Below are 17675 nucleotides of genomic sequence, written 5' to 3' on the forward strand. Positions count from 1 at the left end.
TAAAGAGTATCTCCGGCTCCTGGGAGCAGGGCCGGTGCAAGGAGTTTTGCCAACACAAGCGAAGCTCCATTTTGGCGCCCCCCCCCCCCCCGGCAGCTCACCTGGCCCTGGTCCCGTCTGCAGCGGCCTCTCCTCTGTGTGGCCCTGGTATCTTCTCTCTGCTTCAGACAATCGCTGGTTTGAGGACCATAGTTTTCACCCTCTAAGATGCACCTGGGTTTTAGAGGAGGATAATAAGGAAATAATATTTTCCATTACACCTCAGGTCAGACCAGCAATCAGACCCCCCAGACCTCAGATCAGCCCCCCATGTCCGACATCATGCCGCCATATCAGCCTTTAGCCCCCCATGTCATCCATTAGCCCCCATGTAAGCCATCAGCCTCCATGTCACATTTCTCCCCCTCCATGTCACATTTTTCCGCCCTCCCCCAGGGTGCGCCCTAAGGCAGCCGCTTGGTCTGCCTTATGGTAGCACCGGCTCTGCCTGGGAGGACGCGTCATGTGACGTTCCTATAGTCCTGAGCTGATGGAACTGGTCCGCGAACAGATATTAAGAGCGCCTCTCACGCTGGCGGGACAGAGATTACGACTGGTGGTAAAACTCTGGTCTTAATAAATATCCCCCATCAGGTTTAAATTCCTGAAGGTTTTAAAGGGCTTCTGTCACCCCCCATGGTGCAATTTTCAAAGGTAAGACATGTCTGACTGCATTCAGCTGATATTAGCAAATAGCTACTGTCGGCTAATGAAGATTGCACAATGGGGGGTGACAGAAGCCCTTTAAGATCTGTGCTTGCTGTCAGTGAAAGGGAGCAATCTTCCTTACAGGCAGTAAATATGTACCGGTTACAGCCATTTGGTAAGTACATGATGAGTGTAAGCTCTTGGATCCTGCTGCATACGGTGATGTGACGCCTGCTGTATACGGTGATGTGACGTCTGCTGTATACGGTGATGTGACGCCTGCTGTATACGGTGATGTGACGCCTGCTGTATACGGTGATGTGACGCGCTGCTGTATACGGTGATGTGACGCGCTGCTGTATACGGTGATGTGACGCCTGCTGTATACGGTGATGTGACGCCTGCTGTATACGGTGATGTGACGCCTGCTGTATACGGTGATGTGACGCCTGCTGTATACGGTGATGTGACGCCTGCTGTATACGGTGATGTGACGTCTGCTGTATACGGTGATGTGACGCCTGCTGTATATTGTGATGTGACGCCTGCTGTATATGGTGATGTGACGCCTGCTGTATACGGTGATGTGACGTCTGCTGTATACGGTGATGTGACGCCTGCTGTATACGGTGATGTGACGCCTGCTGTATACGGTGATGTGACGCCTGCTGTATACAGTGATGTGACGCCTGCTGTATACGGTGATGTGACGCCTGCTGTATACGGTGATGTGACGCCTGCTGTATACGGTGATGTGACGTCTGCTGTATACGGTGATGTGACGCCTGCTGTATACGGTGATGTGACGCCTGCTGTATACGGTGATGTGACGCCTGCTGTATACGGTGATGTGACGCCTGCTGCATACGGTGATGTGACGCCTGCTGCATATGGTGATGTGACGCCTGCTGTATATGGTGATGTGACGTCTGCTGTATACGGTGATGTGACGCCTGCTGTATACGGTGATGTGACGCGCTGCTGTATACGGTGATGTGACGCCTGCTGTATACGGTGATGTGACGCCTGCTGTATACGGTGATGTGACGCCTGCTGTATACGGTGATGTGACGCCTGCTGTATACGGTGATGTGACGCCTGCTGTATACGGTGATGTGACGCCTGCTGTATACGGTGATGTGACACGCCTCAGACTGATGCCGTACAGTGGAATCCGTTCACCATAGCGTTCCATCGTGTGCTTTCTTTTACCGGACTGTGCAGGATACAAGAACGCGCTGTGCAGCTTTTTTGTATCCTTTTTTTTGTAACGTATAAGTCAAACGGAGGCATAAAACGTAATGTAAGCCGACCCTTATATGCAGGCGATGGTACAGGGTGATGTACGGACTCCGCATCTTCTTCAGGAACATCCCAGACAACAGAAATCAGATGGAGATCTATGTGCGCTGCAGAAACCTGCCATGGGAGCGCGGACCCCCGGATACAAGAGGATGGAATGCAGTCTACACTATGAGGGGCGCAGGGCGCCATCTGCTGGACACTCTGTGCAGTACACACAGACAGGCGCAGGCTCCTGGGATTATATCTCTCAGTATATTGATCTGAGGCTCAGATCCCAAATTATATAAAAAAAAATCTTAATATGCAAATTAGACCGCAATGAGGGCGTCGCCATTGCTCTTGTTGCACCCAAACTCTGCTCCTTTCTGTGGCCAGCCCCTCCCTGGCTGCTTTGTTTGACAGAACCAGGCAGAGGGAAAGCAGACAGTGGCCACAGAAAGGGTGCAACAAGAGCAACGGTGACACCCTCATTGCACCAAAGGCCTAATTTGCATATTAAGAAAAAGCATCATAACTCGGCCTCGGATTACCAAATGGCAAACAGCTGGATAGGGAGGTCCTGGTGACATTCCCTTTAAGGTTTAGGACCCCCTTAAAACGTGAAGTAAGAAATAAGGAACAGTGAGGCCGGAGCAGCGCAGGAGCGGAGGAGCCCGTGATAAGAGCGATAGCTCTGCTGTACAGGAGGAGAATATCGGGAGTCGCTGAGCGGAGATTATACCGTTATAATTACAGCGGAGTCACCGCCTCTCATCAGCAGAGCACAGGCCGCCACTTAAGCCTCATTCACACGTCAGTGTTTGGTCAGTGATTTCCATCAGTGATTGTGAGCAAGAACCAGGAGCGGAGCCTCCACAGAGATCAGGTGTCAGGGGAAGAGCTGCTCCTGTTCTGTGTTTAGAGCCGCACCTGGTTTTGGCTCAAAATTACTGATAAAAATCACTGACCGAACACTGACGTGTGACTGAGGCATTAGAGAGACCTGCGGCCAGACAATTTATGGGGGGGATCTATTATAGGGGTGTTGTGGGGGGTGGCTCTATTATCAGGGTGCTGTGTGGGGGGCTCTATTATGGGGCGATATCATAGGGGCACTGTGGGGGCTTTATTACAGCTATGGCTACTTTCACACTAGCATTCGGGCGGATCCGTCTGCATTATATTAGCAAAAAAAAGCTAAGTGTGAAAATAGCCTGGGACGGATCCGTCCAGACTTTCAATGTAAAGTCAATGGGGGACGGATCCGCTTGAAGATTGAGCCACATTGTGGCATCTTCAAACGGATCCGTCCCCATTGACTTACATTGAAAGTCTGGACGGATCCGCACGGATCCGCACGCCTCCGAACGGCCAGGCGGACACCCGAACGCTGCAAGCAGCGTTCAGCTGTCCGCCTGTCCGTGCGGAGGCGAGCGGAGCGGAGGCTGAACGCCGCCAGACTGATGCAGTCTGAGCGGATCCGCCTCCATTCAGACTGCATCAGGGCTGGACGGCTGCGTTCGGGTCCGCTCGTGAGCTCCTTCAAACGGAGCTCACGAACGGAAACCCGAACGCTAGTGTGAAAGTAGCCTATGCTGTGCGCGGGGCTCTATTAAAGGAGCACTGTAGGGGGCTCTATTATGGGGGGCTCTATTATAGGGGTGCTGTTTTGGTGGTGGCTGTATTATAGAGGTGCTGTGTGGGGGAGCTCTATTATAGGGGTGCTGTTTTGGTGGTGGCTGTATTATAGGGGTGCTGTGTGGGGGAGCTCTATTATAGGGGTGCTGTTTTGGTGGTGGCTGTATTATAGGGGTGCTGTGTGGGGGGCTCTATTATAGGGGTGCTGTTTTGGTGGTGGCTGTATTATAGGGGTGCTGTGTGGGGGAGCTCTATTGTAGCGGCACTGTGGGGGCTTTATTACAACTATGCTGTGTGGGGGGCTCTATTATAGGGGTGCTGTGTGGGGAGCTCTATTGTAGCGGCACTGTGGGGGCTTTATTACAGCGGCGCTGTGTGGGGGGCTTTATTACAGCTGCGCTGTGTGGGGGGCTCTATTATAGGGGTGCTGTGTGGGGGAGCTCTATTGTAGCGGCACTGTGGGGGCTTTATTACAGCTGCGCTGTGTGGGGGGCTGTATTATGGGGGGGCTGTGTTGGTGGTGGCTGTATTATAGGGGTGCTGTGTGGGGGAGCTCTATTGTAGGGGCACTGTGGGGGCTTTATTACAGCTGCGCTGTGTGGGGGGCTCTATTATAGGGGTGCTGTTTTGGTGGTGGCTGTATTATAGGGGTGCTGTGTGGGGGAGCTCTATTGTAGCGGCACTGTGGGGGCTTTATTACAGCTGCGCTGTGTGGGGGGCTGTATTATGGGGGGGCTGTGTTGGTGGTGGCTGTATTATAGGGGTGCTGTGTGGGGGAGCTCTATTGTAGCGGCACTGTGGGGGCTTTATTACAACTATGCTGTGTGGGGGGCTCTATTATAGGGGTGCTGTGTGGGGAGCTCTATTGTAGCGGCACTGTGGGGGCTTTATTACAGCGGCGCTGTGTGGGGGGCTTTATTACAGCTGCGCTGTGTGGGGGGCTCTATTATAGGGGTGCTGTGTGGGGGGCTCTATTATAGGGGTGCTGTGTGGGGGAGCTCTATTGTAGCGGCACTGTGGGGGCTTTATTACAGCTGCGCTGTGTGGGGGGCTGTATTATGGGGGGGCTGTGTTGGTGGTGGCTGTATTATAGGGGTGCTGTGTGGGGGAGCTCTATTGTAGGGGCACTGTGGGGGCTTTATTACAGCTGCGCTGTGTGGGGGGCTCTATTATAGGGGTGCTGTTTTGGTGGTGGCTGTATTATAGGGGTGCTGTGTGGGGGAGCTCTATTGTAGCGGCACTGTGGGGGCTTTATTACAACTATGCTGTGTGAGGGGCTTAGGGTGCAGTGTGGGGGGCTCTATTAAAAGGGCACTGTGGGGGCTCTATTATGGGGGCACTGTGGGGGGGGGCTCTATAATGGGGGCACTTATACGTGATGATTATCCTGATTTTCCCTTTTATCATCTTTCTCCTTTTTATAAGCAGCTGGTTGCACGTGGTTTAGATATTACATTATTATCAGAGAATGATGGGAGTTGTAGTCCTCCGAGTCACCTTTTGTTGGAATCCGTGTTCGCCGCGTTGGCCGTTGCCAAGGGAACGGGGCCGTCAATCAGCGCTGTTGGGGGCGTGTGTTAAGGAGACAAGGGGGCGTGGTGGTTCGTGTCACGTGATGTGTCGCTGGCTCCCAGCATGCACCGCTTGTAAACAGGAATGGCGGATGAGGAAGGGGAGGACGATCCCGGTGTAAACAACATGGGCAACCAGCTGCAGCTCATCCCCGGTAATGTATAGTCCGCCGGGGAGGGCGCGCTGCTGTCCCGTCATGTATACCGGCCTGTCCGAAGCCATGTCCTTCCCCAGGTAGTCGTGTACCCAGACTATAGGTGGCGCAGTCCTAGTAGCCAATCAAACGGCTGCTTTCATTTTGAAACCTTCTCAAGTTAAATGTTACCTGGAATCTGATTGGCTGTTTCTCCGTTTAGTCTATAGAGGGACTGAGTGAGGTCTTTCCCATCATGCACCTCATGTCCTTACATTTAGAGGGATTCTCTACTAACCCTGCGTGGCTGGTGTAACGGACATGCGATCCAGTCATCAGCCAGGGGGCAAATTAGTACAGAAAAACAAAAAGCAGCGGCCATTGAACCGAACAGATATTAGCTCACCTACTCCAGGGTACGTAAAGGGCGGAATGTTCCTGTGATGCTCATAAAGTTGGCGTCTGACTCTTTGGCGCAGGTCAGTCCCGCGCTGTTTCCTGGATCTGGTCATTTTTAAACTCTTTCAGACCCGGAGGATTTTCAGTTTTTGCTTTTCCGTTTTTTACTGCCTGCCTTCTCGCGTTAATGACGTTTTTATTTTTCCGTTCACGTAGCCGTATGAGGGCTTGTTTTTTGCTGAACAAGTTGTACTTTCTAATGGCCCCATTTACTTTTGCACATAATCTAGTAAGAAGCCGGAAAAAATTCCAAATGGGATGAAATTGGGAAAAAAATGCAATTCTGTCCGTTTTCTGTGCCTTTCGGTTCATTATGATCACATTTATATAGTTTTAAAAACTTTAGAATTTTTTTTCTCTTTTCATTGCCATATTGTGACCCTTCATAAAATCTAATGCGTTATCACTAGTGTTGAGCGAACTTGTGGTTTAAGTTCGGCGTCGGGTTATCGAAGAATCCTGATATGGATTCCGAATTCCGTTGTGGTCTGTGGTAGCGGAATCCATAACGCGATTCTTAAAGGGAGTCTTTCACCAAATCTGAGCGTTTTAGACCGCTCAGATCAGGTTATAGACTCTTTAACCCTCATTACGATCATACCCGTCTCTTATGTGTCCCTCGCCCAGATAATGAAAATAACACTTTTTAAACTTATGCAAATTACCTTCTGAAGGTGCCCAGGGGCGGCGTTACTGGGCGATGTGCCCAGAAAAACACACCTCAGCCGGCGGACGTCACGAGCGGCACCAGAGGACGGCGGGCTGGGAACTGGCCCGCACCTGCGCACTGCTCTGCCCATTATGGGCAGAGGAACATCCTTTCATATTGCGCATGCGCCGGCCGGCTGTCTTTAGTTGGCCGGCGCATGCGCAATATGAAAAGCTGTTCATCTGCCCATAATGGGCAGAGCAGTGCGCAGGTGCGGGCCAGTTCCCAGCCCGCCGTCCTCTGGTGCCGCTCGTGACGTCCGCCGGCTGGAGGTGTGTTTTTCTGGGCACATCGCCCAGTAACGCTGCCCCTGGGCACCTTCAGAAGGTAATTTGCATAAGTTTAAAAAGTGTTATTTTCATTATCTGGGCGAGGGACACATAAGAGAAAGGTATGATCGTAATGAGGGTTAAAGAGTCTATAACCTGATCTGAGCGGTCTAAAACGCTCAGATTAGGTGAAAGACTCCCTTTAAAACACAAGTTTGCTCAACACTAGTTATCACTGAAGCTTTTAAGAAATTCTCTATGTTCCTATAGTGGACTGCCACAGGAACCGGGGCCGAGGCTACGCAGGGATTGAACGGCTCCACCTCTCCCCGCTGCGGGGGGATTCAGCACTCACAGGCTTTCTGCGCTCAGATGCCGCGGTCACATCTGTGGAGTTAAATATCTGCGATTGCCGTGATCGCCGATCACAGACATCTGGCCCAGGTGTCTGCTGTGTGAAACAGCAGGCACCCAGCGGCTATGGCGCTCGCCCCGCTCCAGCGCAGGTGTCATCTTTAAAGAGACGACTTCCGTGTATGGCAATGGTTGTCAAGGGTTTGTTTAATGGGCGCCAGTGACTCCACGAATCTCCAGGTCCTATCCACGTTTCATACTACTTTAAAAGCAAGCATATCGGCGTCATGTTTAACACGTTTCTTGTCCTGACAGAGAGCGAGGAAGATGATGACATGGAGATGGAAGATCCTGATGGAGGAGACCAGGAAGCCCCCAACATCATCAACTTTGATACCAGCTTACCGACGTCTCATGTAGTGCGTAACACGGGGTTAACTTAGAAGGGTTTTAGGTCCATAAAGCTTAAAGGGTTTGGAAAGACATGGCCTCCTTCTTCTAGATACAGCGCCACACCTGTCCGCAGCTAAAGGGCTGTTCTGGTTGTAACAGTAGAAGTGAGAAGATCCCGGTCCGGCATCTTCTCGCTTCTACTGTTTACCCGATCAGGCGATTCAGGCTGCACTAACCGTTTACTACTTCTAATTTGCCCTCATTGTGGTTGCACCCAATTTGGTGCAACTCTCAAAAGGTGAGCAAACCATTTATTTTTATTTTTTTACCAATTGTGGCTTTCATGTTCACTTGACGTACTACCCTATGAGCGCCTCTCTCTCCTTATTGCCATTATTTGCTGGTTGTAACAGGCTATCCTGTGTCTATAGGATGAGGAGAACTATTAGATCAGTGGGGGGTCCCAGCGGTCGGGCATGCTCACAGCCTCTCCATTCATCCCTGCGGGACTGCTGCTTGTACCTGCTATCTCCACCAGTCCTATAGACATAAATGTAGCAGCAGTCTCCCGCCCTCCAGCCCACTTTGTAGAAAATTGGCCAGCAAGGGGGGGGGAGTAAAAAAAATAATTAGAAATTTTTGCGCTAAAAGGGTTCATAAAAATGTGTGACTTCTCTGTGCCAAAAACTGATGTAAAATCCATCATAAACCCCCCCCCCCCCCATGTTTCATTCACTGACAGCAACAGAAAAATAGTCAGACAGTTGCGGGATGTTTCATTATACACCAGCTCTTTTCATTGGGGGAAATCAAACCAGCAGCCACAAGTAATGATGTCAGTAACATGGCGTGCGTTCAGATAGCCTCCTTCTGCTTCTTTGTGTGATTCTGTGGCTTTTATCGCTTCGCAGTATCTGGGCGTCGACATGGAGGAGTTTCACGGGAGGACGGTGCACGATGACGACAGCTGTCAGCTGATCCCGGTGTTACCGCACATACAGGTGATGCTGATTCCCGGCCAGACCCTGCCGCTACACCTCTCCAGACCACAAGAGGTCAGCATGGTGCGAGGCCTCATCCAGAAGGACAGGACGTTTGCTGTGCTGGCATATTGGTTTGTAATGGGGGGGATGTAATGTATATCCCTTAATCCGATTATATGGATGCCGGATTACAGGAATATTCCATAGTGAATCGCATTCACCCTTCTTACGTTTGTGTCACAGTGAGGGTCTTCAGAGAGACGCTCGCTTCGGGACGACTGCGGAAATCTACGCCTATCGCGAGGAGCAGGAGTACGGCATCGAGACAGTGAAAGTGAAAGCCATCGGACGGCAGCGATTCCAAGTGCTGGAAATGAGAAGCCAGGCAGATGGGTGAGAGGTGGATCTCGAGAGGAGGAATTGGCGAGATCACACTAAAATGGAAATGAAGTAGAAAATATCCCGAGTGCCCAGTGCTGAGTAATCCTTGCTGGGAGGGGGAGGAGCTGTCAGTGACACCTCCCCCGCTCCCATATCACTGCAGAACTAGGGAGATTTGCCAGGCAGGACAGTGTGATGGTTACCCAATACTTACTGCTGCTATTTAAACTCTGAAGTCTGAGTGGATCTGTCCCTCCTCTGTGCTTTACACTGCAGCTCGTTTTGTTCAACTTGGACATTTACATTCAGACACTGAAAATCTGTCCTGGTCTAGCTCTGCTCACACAGGTGAGGGCATGGAGCATTGTAGACAAATACAATGTGCCAAACCCTCAGCGTCCAGGATGGGTTTTGCAGCCCTTGAATGAACAGAATGTGTTGAAGATCTTTCCCTGATACAGTCGGCAGGTTGGACTGTACAGCCCCTTAAAGGGATAGTCCTCTGTAGGGCTGTTTTCAGAAACTTCCATACCCTGAGTGGCCACCTCTCCATTCACAGCAGCTGCATCCCTAGGTGGGAGGGGGGTCGAGGGACCCCCGTTGTGGAGTTTGGTGCGGATTCCAGAGGGGGGACCCACATAGCAACATATTCTGTGGATATGCTGTAAATGTGGAAATACCCCTTTAAAGGGGCTGTCCCATAACAACAAACTATCTCCTATCCACAGGGGTCTCACTGCTGTGGCCCCCAACAATCACAAGAAGAGGGGCCAGTGTTTCTCCTTTTTAATGGAGGAGCTGACCTACATGCATGATCACCACTCTATTCAAACAGGGGAACGCGGTTTCTCGTGACCTACGGGGACCCCAGCAGTCAGACCATTGCCCATTAGACACTTATTCCCCATCCTGGACATAACTAGTTGTTATGGGACAGTTCTGGGCCACGGAATCTGAAGCAGCGCCCTCTGCAGTACAGCTTAGGGATGTTAACAACCTCTCTCCTTTGCTAGGATCCTGCTTGCCCGGGTACAGATCCTACCGGAGAGGGTCCTGCCATGTCCGATGACTGCCATCCAGCTGGATTCTCAGAGTCGCCATCAAGTTCCCCCGTGCAGTAAAGCGTTCAGCAGCCGGAACCCACAGAGCACCTGCCAGTGGCTGCACAAGTACCGCAGGGTGAGGACTGGCATTATGTGGCTCTTAAAGGGAACCTGTCTTCAGTTTCATACAGCATGAAATCCCCCCAGGATCCGTCATGGCAGACATGCATGTTATCAGGAATACTGCGATGGGTCAGAGAAAACCTAGTTATGGAAATGAGGGAGAAGTGTCCGCTGGGCGGACCCCCCGACTTCTCCCCACTTAATTTGGCTTGATTGATGTCTCTTCCCGTTTGCATGTGAAGACACCTGTCAATCAAACCTTGTCTACCCTCGCTAACAGATTTATTATTTGTCCAAATAAGTGCAAAATTAAGCAGCTTTATATTATTATTATTATTATTATTATTATTATTATTATTATTATTATAATAACTTTTGATTAAAAATTTCCAACCGTTTTGCTCCTGCAGCTCCTGTGCAGATTTTTGTGTCTCCGTGGTAACCGACAGCACACAGATTCTGTCTACTGTAATCCCGCAGCCTCGTCCTTCCTTCTATTAATTCCCTGCCTTATGCTAGCTTACGTTTCGTAGGTCAGTCAGCAGTAAGGGCCATACTGAAGGGATCAGACTACACAGTTTGTCGTCTGTTACCATGGAGATGCATAGGAGCTGGGGAAGCAAAACGGTAGGAAGTTTTGAATCAAGTGCACTTGTAAAGTTGCTTTTTTTTTCATTTTAGATTTATAGGGAGCCCTTTTCCAGCCTTACATTCTGGTGCAGGGCCCTTGTGGGGTTCACCACCATATTTACATATCACTTTCTTCCATATTAATGTTTTCCTATACTTATCGCCCGACAGAGAAAGTTTTTTGGTGCCAATTTGACGTCGTGGCCATCGTGGCTCTATGCTTTGTATGACGCGGTGAGTATTACAGACTGATCGTCAGCTCCTTGGTTGTTTTCTTGGTGCCGGGGGTTGGGGAGTATTGGGGTCTTATGATTAGTTTCTCCTGTAATGTTTCTGTGAGGATTTGTAATTCTCCAACATATGGCGATCTGCATCTGTCATCAGGATTTTCTCATGGAGCGGGTGAAGCGACAGCTGCACGAGTGGGATGAAAATCTCCGCGACGACTCTCTGCCGGCTAATCCTATAGGTGAGACAGAGTGGGAGTCGCTTATTTTCAGAGGTTTTATGTCTGAAAAAAGTTCTGCAACTTCACAAATATAACTTTTCTTTACCTTTCTTCTACATTTTTAAAGTATCTGCTTGCTGTCAGTGAACTGAAACATTCCTGTTTCCATCCACAATGTGGTAACAAACACATCCCAATCTCAGAGCTGAAGGTTTGGTACAATTGTATCTAGTCTAGACAGCCCTAAACACATCATCAGCGCACATCTCTGTCTTGCTCTAAGGGTTTGCTACAGTGTATTAGTGCAGGTAAAACGGATTTGCTGCCGTATGCACCATGGTGCATTCAAATGCATGAGCAGAACTAGGTGGTCAAGGCAGGTTTTCAACTTCTGGGTGTAGACAGGAATGTTCCCATTCACTGACATCAAGCAGAGATCTTAAACATTGTGAAGAAATGAAACAAAGTTTGCAATAGAAAGTTCAGCAACGTTTTAATGTAATGATGAGTCCGGACGACCCCTTTAATAACAGGCCGCTGCTCTATGGTGCATTGCAATATTGGAAATTTTGGATTGTTGTTAAATGCATTGACATTAAACTGCTGTGTGAACACCACTGGTGAGAGGGTGGACAGAGAACCAGCAGAATTGTGAATGCAGCTCTGGATGTGACTGGAGTCTAAGACTTTAAAGGGGTTGTGCAGTGTCCTGATCAGTCATCAATATTGGATCGGTGGGGGTCTGACAACCGACACCTGTACGGTCAGCTGTCAGTGCACACTGAAGAGGGCGCATAGCTGATCATTGGGGGTGCTAGGCATCAGGCCTATCCCGAGGAGAGGTCGTCAGCGTCCTGACTCTGCACAACCCCTTTATATAGCAATGGTTTCCCTACCCTCATCTGATGTCTGCTATTGCCTTTCATTTCTCAGCAGCTGATTACTTTCTGTGTCCCTCCTTTGATCAGATTTCTCATATCGAGTGGCGGCCTGCCTTCCCATCGACGACACGCTGCGCATCCAGCTACTGAAGATTGGGAACGCCATCCAGAGGCTGCGCTGTGAGCTGGACATCATGAGCAAAGTGAGGTCCCTCTAATGCACAAAAGCCCCCGCCTCATAATGCTCCCCCAATCATGTACGAGCTGTGACCTCCCCCCTCTCGTTTTAGTGCACGTCTCTCTGCTGTAAACACTGTCACGACACTGAGATCACAACCAAGAATGAGATCTTCAGGTGAGAGAGGATGTCTGATATGTGGGGGTGGAGGTAAGAACACACGCCTAGGTGCAGATCTATATCGTCTGCATTGACATCTGTCACTCTCTTGCAGTCTCTCTCTCTGTGGCCCCATGGCTGCCTATGTGAATCCTCACGGCTATGTACACGAGACCCTGACCGTCTACAAAGCCTTAAACCTGAGCCTGGTGGGCCGTGCGTCCATAGAGAACAGCTGGTTCCCAGGGTGAGTGCGATGGAACATTCACTTCTACAGGAGAGGGCGACCCAGTGACCAGAAGGAAATACACAGGGCTAGGTGCAGATCCTTTGAAGTTTTGCTCCATCTTAGTTTGCAGAACTTCCTCAGATATTCAGATGGAGGATTGTCTTAGTGCTGGGAGACCCCCCCCCCCTCCCCCTCCAATGTGGTCAGCACAATGTCGTCAAATCATTAAGGGGGTCATATTAATAAGTGCCCTGCAGATATACACTCACAAGGGCTGCCCCTGAATGTGTTCTTTAAGGGGAAGGTAAGCTCCTCGTTAGAGAAACCTTACAAAGTATGTGACACGGCCTGTGCTGGTAATTGTCCTTGGGGATGTCACCAAGGTTTTAGCATAGGGTCCTGGTGCCAGGGACATGGTAAAATCAAATGGAGATGTCCCAGGCCTGTGATCTAACTTGTGGTTCTCAGATTGTTGCAAAACTACCAGCATACCCTAAGGCTGGGTTCACACGGGCGTCACGTTTTGGCTCCGGATGCGTCCCGGGTGCATTGCGGCAAACCCGCGCGAGTAGGTACCCAATTGCAGTCAGTTTTGATTGCGTTCCGTTGTTCAGTTTTTATCGCGCGGGTGCAATGCGTTTTGCACGCACGTGATAAAAAACTGAATATGGTACCCAGACCCGAACCTGGACTTCTTCACTGAAGTTCAGGTTTGGGTTCGGTGTTGTGTAGATGTAATTATTTTCCCTTATAACATGGTGAAAATCGCACCGCATCCGCACTTGCTTGCGATTTTCACTCAGCCCCATTCACTTCTATGGGGCCTGCGTTGCGTGATAAATGCACAATATAGAGCATGCTGCGATTTTCACCGCTCATGTGCACAGCCCCATAGAAATGAATGGGTCCAGATTCAGTGCGGGTGCAATGCATTCACCTCACTTATTGCACCCGCGCGGAAATCTCGCCTGTGTGAACTCAGCCTAATAGATCGAGAGCCGCAGCTGACTTCACGATGTTAGGCATCATGCACATGACCTTATCTGTTTTGGGGTCTGCAAAATATGTATATCGACCGCGTTCTTGGCTATTCTTGTCCACAAAACTGTCAAGAGTAGAACATGTTATATAATTTGCAGAATAGATACACAGATGTGGACAGCACACGAAGGACATCTGTGTGCTTTCCATATTTTTCACTTACCCATAGAAATCAATGGCTCCCTGAGCTTTACGTCCATACGTTCGTGTGCATGAAGCCTTAGTCGGTAGATATAGCTAGAAATGAGTAGGTGGTGCCACCTGGTGGATGAACAAGGGAAAAGCGAATTCTACAAATGTATCCAGTCCAGACAATCCTCTGTGAGATTAAACATCCCACACCTGTCCTGGTAGTTTGTCACAATGTATCAGTCTGGAGTCCAGGCTGTTTTATCTTACAGAGGATTGTCTAGACTGGATACAACTGTAAGAAGCCCTCCTCTGTGTGAGTCTCTTAATGTGAATCAGAATTCACTGACTGCAAGCAAGCAGAGGTCTTAAAAACTGAGGAATTAGAAAGTCATTTTCCCTTTTATTTTTTTTATGCTCAGTATGAGGACTGAGGGTTAATTATAAGAGCGATCATGAAAAACAGAAGTGGTGATGGGGGGGGGGGGGGGGGGATTTATGGGAGCAAATATAAAGCGGAAGGAAGTAGAGATATTGATCGCACTTTGCATAATTCAGAACCACAGCCTGATGTGAAGCATTGAGCTGCAAAATACACGGATCAGCCATAACATTAAAGCCGGTGATAATAACTCTGATTGCCTGGTGACTTCCTGTTTATAAATATATAATCAAACAGGAAGTTTGTGCAGGATTTGATCTAATGGAGGCCGTGCCTCGTTGGAGAAATGCTCACATCAAAGACTGCGGATGTTGCTTCCTAGATCCTGCCAGTGCCTGCACATTAGGGCGCGCCTCTGTGCAGTCACCGGCTGGATGGAGGAAGCAGCCACTAGGTGTGTACACAGGCAGTCCTAATGCATAGTACTGTCCTTGGCAATGGAGAATAATTTACACAATGCACAAAAGGGAGTGTGTCTCTATCTATATATTAGTTTCCTCCCATTATTCCCAATCTGCCCCCATAGTGACAACTGCAGGCAGCGCACAGCTCCTTTTTATATAAGGTCTGATCGACATCTGCTTGTCTCTGCAAGAGGGTGGGGCCGGCAGTGACATATACCGTATTTTTCAGACTATAAGACGCACCTAGGATTTAGAAGAGGGAAAATAAGAAAAATATTTTTCATCAGACTCCCCAGCCTCAGATTAGACATAAAAATAAAAACTTACCTTGCTTGCTCCGAATGGCGCTGCCGCTCTACAGAGCACTAGTGAGACCTCACTTGGAGTATTGTGCGCAGTACTGGAGGCCATATCTCCAGAAGGATACTGATACTTTGGAGAGAGTTCAGAGAAGAACTACTAAACTGGTCCATGGATTGCAGGATAAAACTTACCAGGAAAGATGAAAGGACCTTAACATGTATAGCTTGGAAGAAAGATGAGACAGAGGGGAGATGAGAGAGACTGCTAAATACATAAAGGGAATCAACAAGGGAAAAGAAGAAAAACTGCTACAAGAGGACACAGTTTTAAATTAGAGGGGCAAAGGTTTAAAAGTAATATAAGGAAGTATTACTTTCCTGAGAAAGTAGTGGATGCCTGGAATAGCCTTCCTGCAGAAGTGGTAGCTGCAAATACAGTGGAGGAGTTTAAGCATGCATGGGATAGGCATAAGGCCATCCTTCATATCAGATAGGGCCGGGGGCTATCCATAGTATTCAGTATATTGGGCAGACTAGATGGGCCGAATGGTTCTTATCTGCCGACACATTCTATGTTCTATTAGGGGCCGCTGTTCCGTTCCGCAAGATACGGAATGCACACAGATGTCATCCGTATTTTTTGCAGACCGCCAAATACATATGGTTGTGTGCATGAGCCCTGAATCTGCAATGATGTGGCTAGGTTCTGCATTATCAAGTATTCTGGATTAAGAGTCAGTCATAGAAACTTATTCCTCATTCACACATCAGTGTTTGGTCAGTGATTTCCATCAGTGATTTTGAGCCAAAACCAGGTGCGGCTCTAAAGACAGAACAGGTGCAGATCTTTCCCTTATACCTTATGGCTGTGGAGGCTCCAATACTGGTTTTGGCTCATAATCACTGATGGAAATTACTGACCAAACACGGACATGTGAATGAGGCTTCAGGAGCCAAAACCTACTTCCATTTACCTCCTCCCCCATCTTATCTCTCCAGATACGCTTGGACAATCGCTCAGTGCAGAGTATGTGGCAGCCACATGGGGTGGAAGTTCACCTCTGTACGGAAGGATTTGTCACCTCAGAGATTTTGGGGCCTGACCCGTTCAGCCCTGCAGCCTCGAATCCCAGTGCCAGACGAGGAGGAGGCGAGCCTGGACCAGTCCCCGATTCTCTGCCTGTGAATGGCGCACATCATCGCTATGCTTCGTCTCTAGCCCCCAGATATATGAAGAGTGGGGGTGGTGCGGCCCACCTGCATGTGACACCCTTATCTGTGGGGTGAGAGGAGGATGGAGCGGAGGGCCCGGCCCCGCTCCTGAGCATATCCACTTCTGTCTGCACCGTGCACTTCTCTTGTCTGAGGCTTTACCCGCTCTGCTCAGAGACGCTGATTATATTGTGATAATGACCGGTGTGATGTCAGACGCAGCGTTATATGGCCGTCCTAAACACCTGACCCTGGAACGCAGCAATCCCCCCCCGTCTCCGTAGTTATCGTCAGTCTTCTGTACATAAATCTTAATCATCAAGGTATATTCTAATCTACATTACTTTCCAATTGTTTACCAGATCTCTACCTGCTGTCAGTGAATGGAAACCTGTCACAGCCAGAGGCTGAACATCTGTACAGTGTGGATATTAATCACAGCATCAATCCTCTGTGAACTAAACAGCCTGACACATTGTAACAAACTATCGGGACTGGAGAGAATTTTGTGATGCTGAATTTAGTTCCCAAAGGATTATCTAGACTGGATACAACTGTAACAGACCCTCAGCAGTGTGAAATATCAGGTCATGAGGGGTTTTCAGGCACTGGATTTAGAGAAATGTTTCATTTTACTTGACAGCAATCAGAGATCCTGAACTATAATCTATATATAAGACGGTTGTAGGCCTTTTCTACAACGATTAAGCTGTACATAAAACTGACATTACAGTAAAATATAAGTTTCTCGTTAGCAATCTACTACTGTTTCCTGTCCATAGGGGGTGGCAGAATGGTTGGCACGGCTGAACTGACAACCACTTTTGTCTGGCAGACTGCAAGCAGTTCCCTTCCCCCGCTCCTCCTTGCAGCTTGCGCATAAACTCAGCAAGGGGCAGCATTATAGGATAGAATATGAAATCTGTAATGGGAGGAACATTGATAATATAACTAGAGCAAGGATGGCCAACCTGCGCTCTCCGGCTGCTGTAAACCCACCATGCCCTGCTGTAGGAAGTCTGGGCATGCTGGGAGTTGTAGTTTTGCTACAGCTGGAGAGCCGCAGGTTGGCCACAGCTAAACCTCGTGATTTAGCAGTGCCATACAAGGTTATGGAAGTGCTCTACCAGTAAAGCAGGTCCCGGTCTGTGCCATATTCAACACTAAAGGTCTGTTCACATGCGGCAGATTTGGTGCAGAATTTTCTGTTTCATTCATCTGGATGAGACTCGCAGAAATCCCCAGAAAACCTCTCTGTGTCCCTCGTCTTTCTCTGTTCCACGAGACGTGAATATTGCACTGCAACATTATCGATGTCTAGAACATAGAAATAAACGGAATCTAAAATGAGACGAGGCCTTGTGGTAAAACATGGGGGTGACGCTCTGACTTGCAGGGGCACGCCCCAAAATAAAACCTGATGACGGTGTTGAGGACCTGATGCAGCCACCTTGAGTCAGAATGGTTACTAGTAACACCGACTGATACAATGTATCGCTAGCAACCAGCCTGACAGCAGTCCGTACCATGACAGTCCTCCTCCCAGGCTGCCTGTGTCAGGGTTCTGTAGTTTCGGGTCATGCTCCATTCAG

At 49.1% G+C, this 17675-nt stretch overlaps 1 protein-coding gene across 2 annotated transcripts; it reads left to right on the forward strand.

Annotated features, from left to right (window-relative positions):
* The first annotated feature begins 5209 nt into the window (after positions 1 to 5209).
* Positions 5210 to 17433, forward strand: CRBN (cereblon). 2 transcript variants are annotated; one of them, XM_044301017.1, is made up of 11 exons: positions 5210 to 5335; positions 7421 to 7524; positions 8410 to 8612; positions 8725 to 8874; positions 9876 to 10041; positions 10830 to 10892; positions 11043 to 11127; positions 12075 to 12190; positions 12278 to 12342; positions 12440 to 12571; positions 15871 to 17433. In XM_044301017.1, the coding sequence occupies exons 1-11, from the start codon at positions 5266 to 5268 to the stop codon at positions 16055 to 16057; spliced, it is 1341 nt and encodes a 446-aa protein (XP_044156952.1). In that variant the 5' UTR covers positions 5210 to 5265; the 3' UTR covers positions 16058 to 17433. The 2 variants fall into 2 exon arrangements, with proteins under 2 accessions (XP_044156952.1, XP_044156954.1); XM_044301019.1 differs by having other exon boundaries at positions 5278 to 5415.
* The last annotated feature ends 242 nt before the right edge of the window (positions 17434 to 17675 follow it).

Source organism: Bufo gargarizans, chromosome 7 (genome assembly GCF_014858855.1).
Source record: "Bufo gargarizans isolate SCDJY-AF-19 chromosome 7, ASM1485885v1, whole genome shotgun sequence".
In the NCBI taxonomy this organism is placed as follows: domain Eukaryota; kingdom Metazoa; phylum Chordata; class Amphibia; order Anura; family Bufonidae; genus Bufo; species Bufo gargarizans.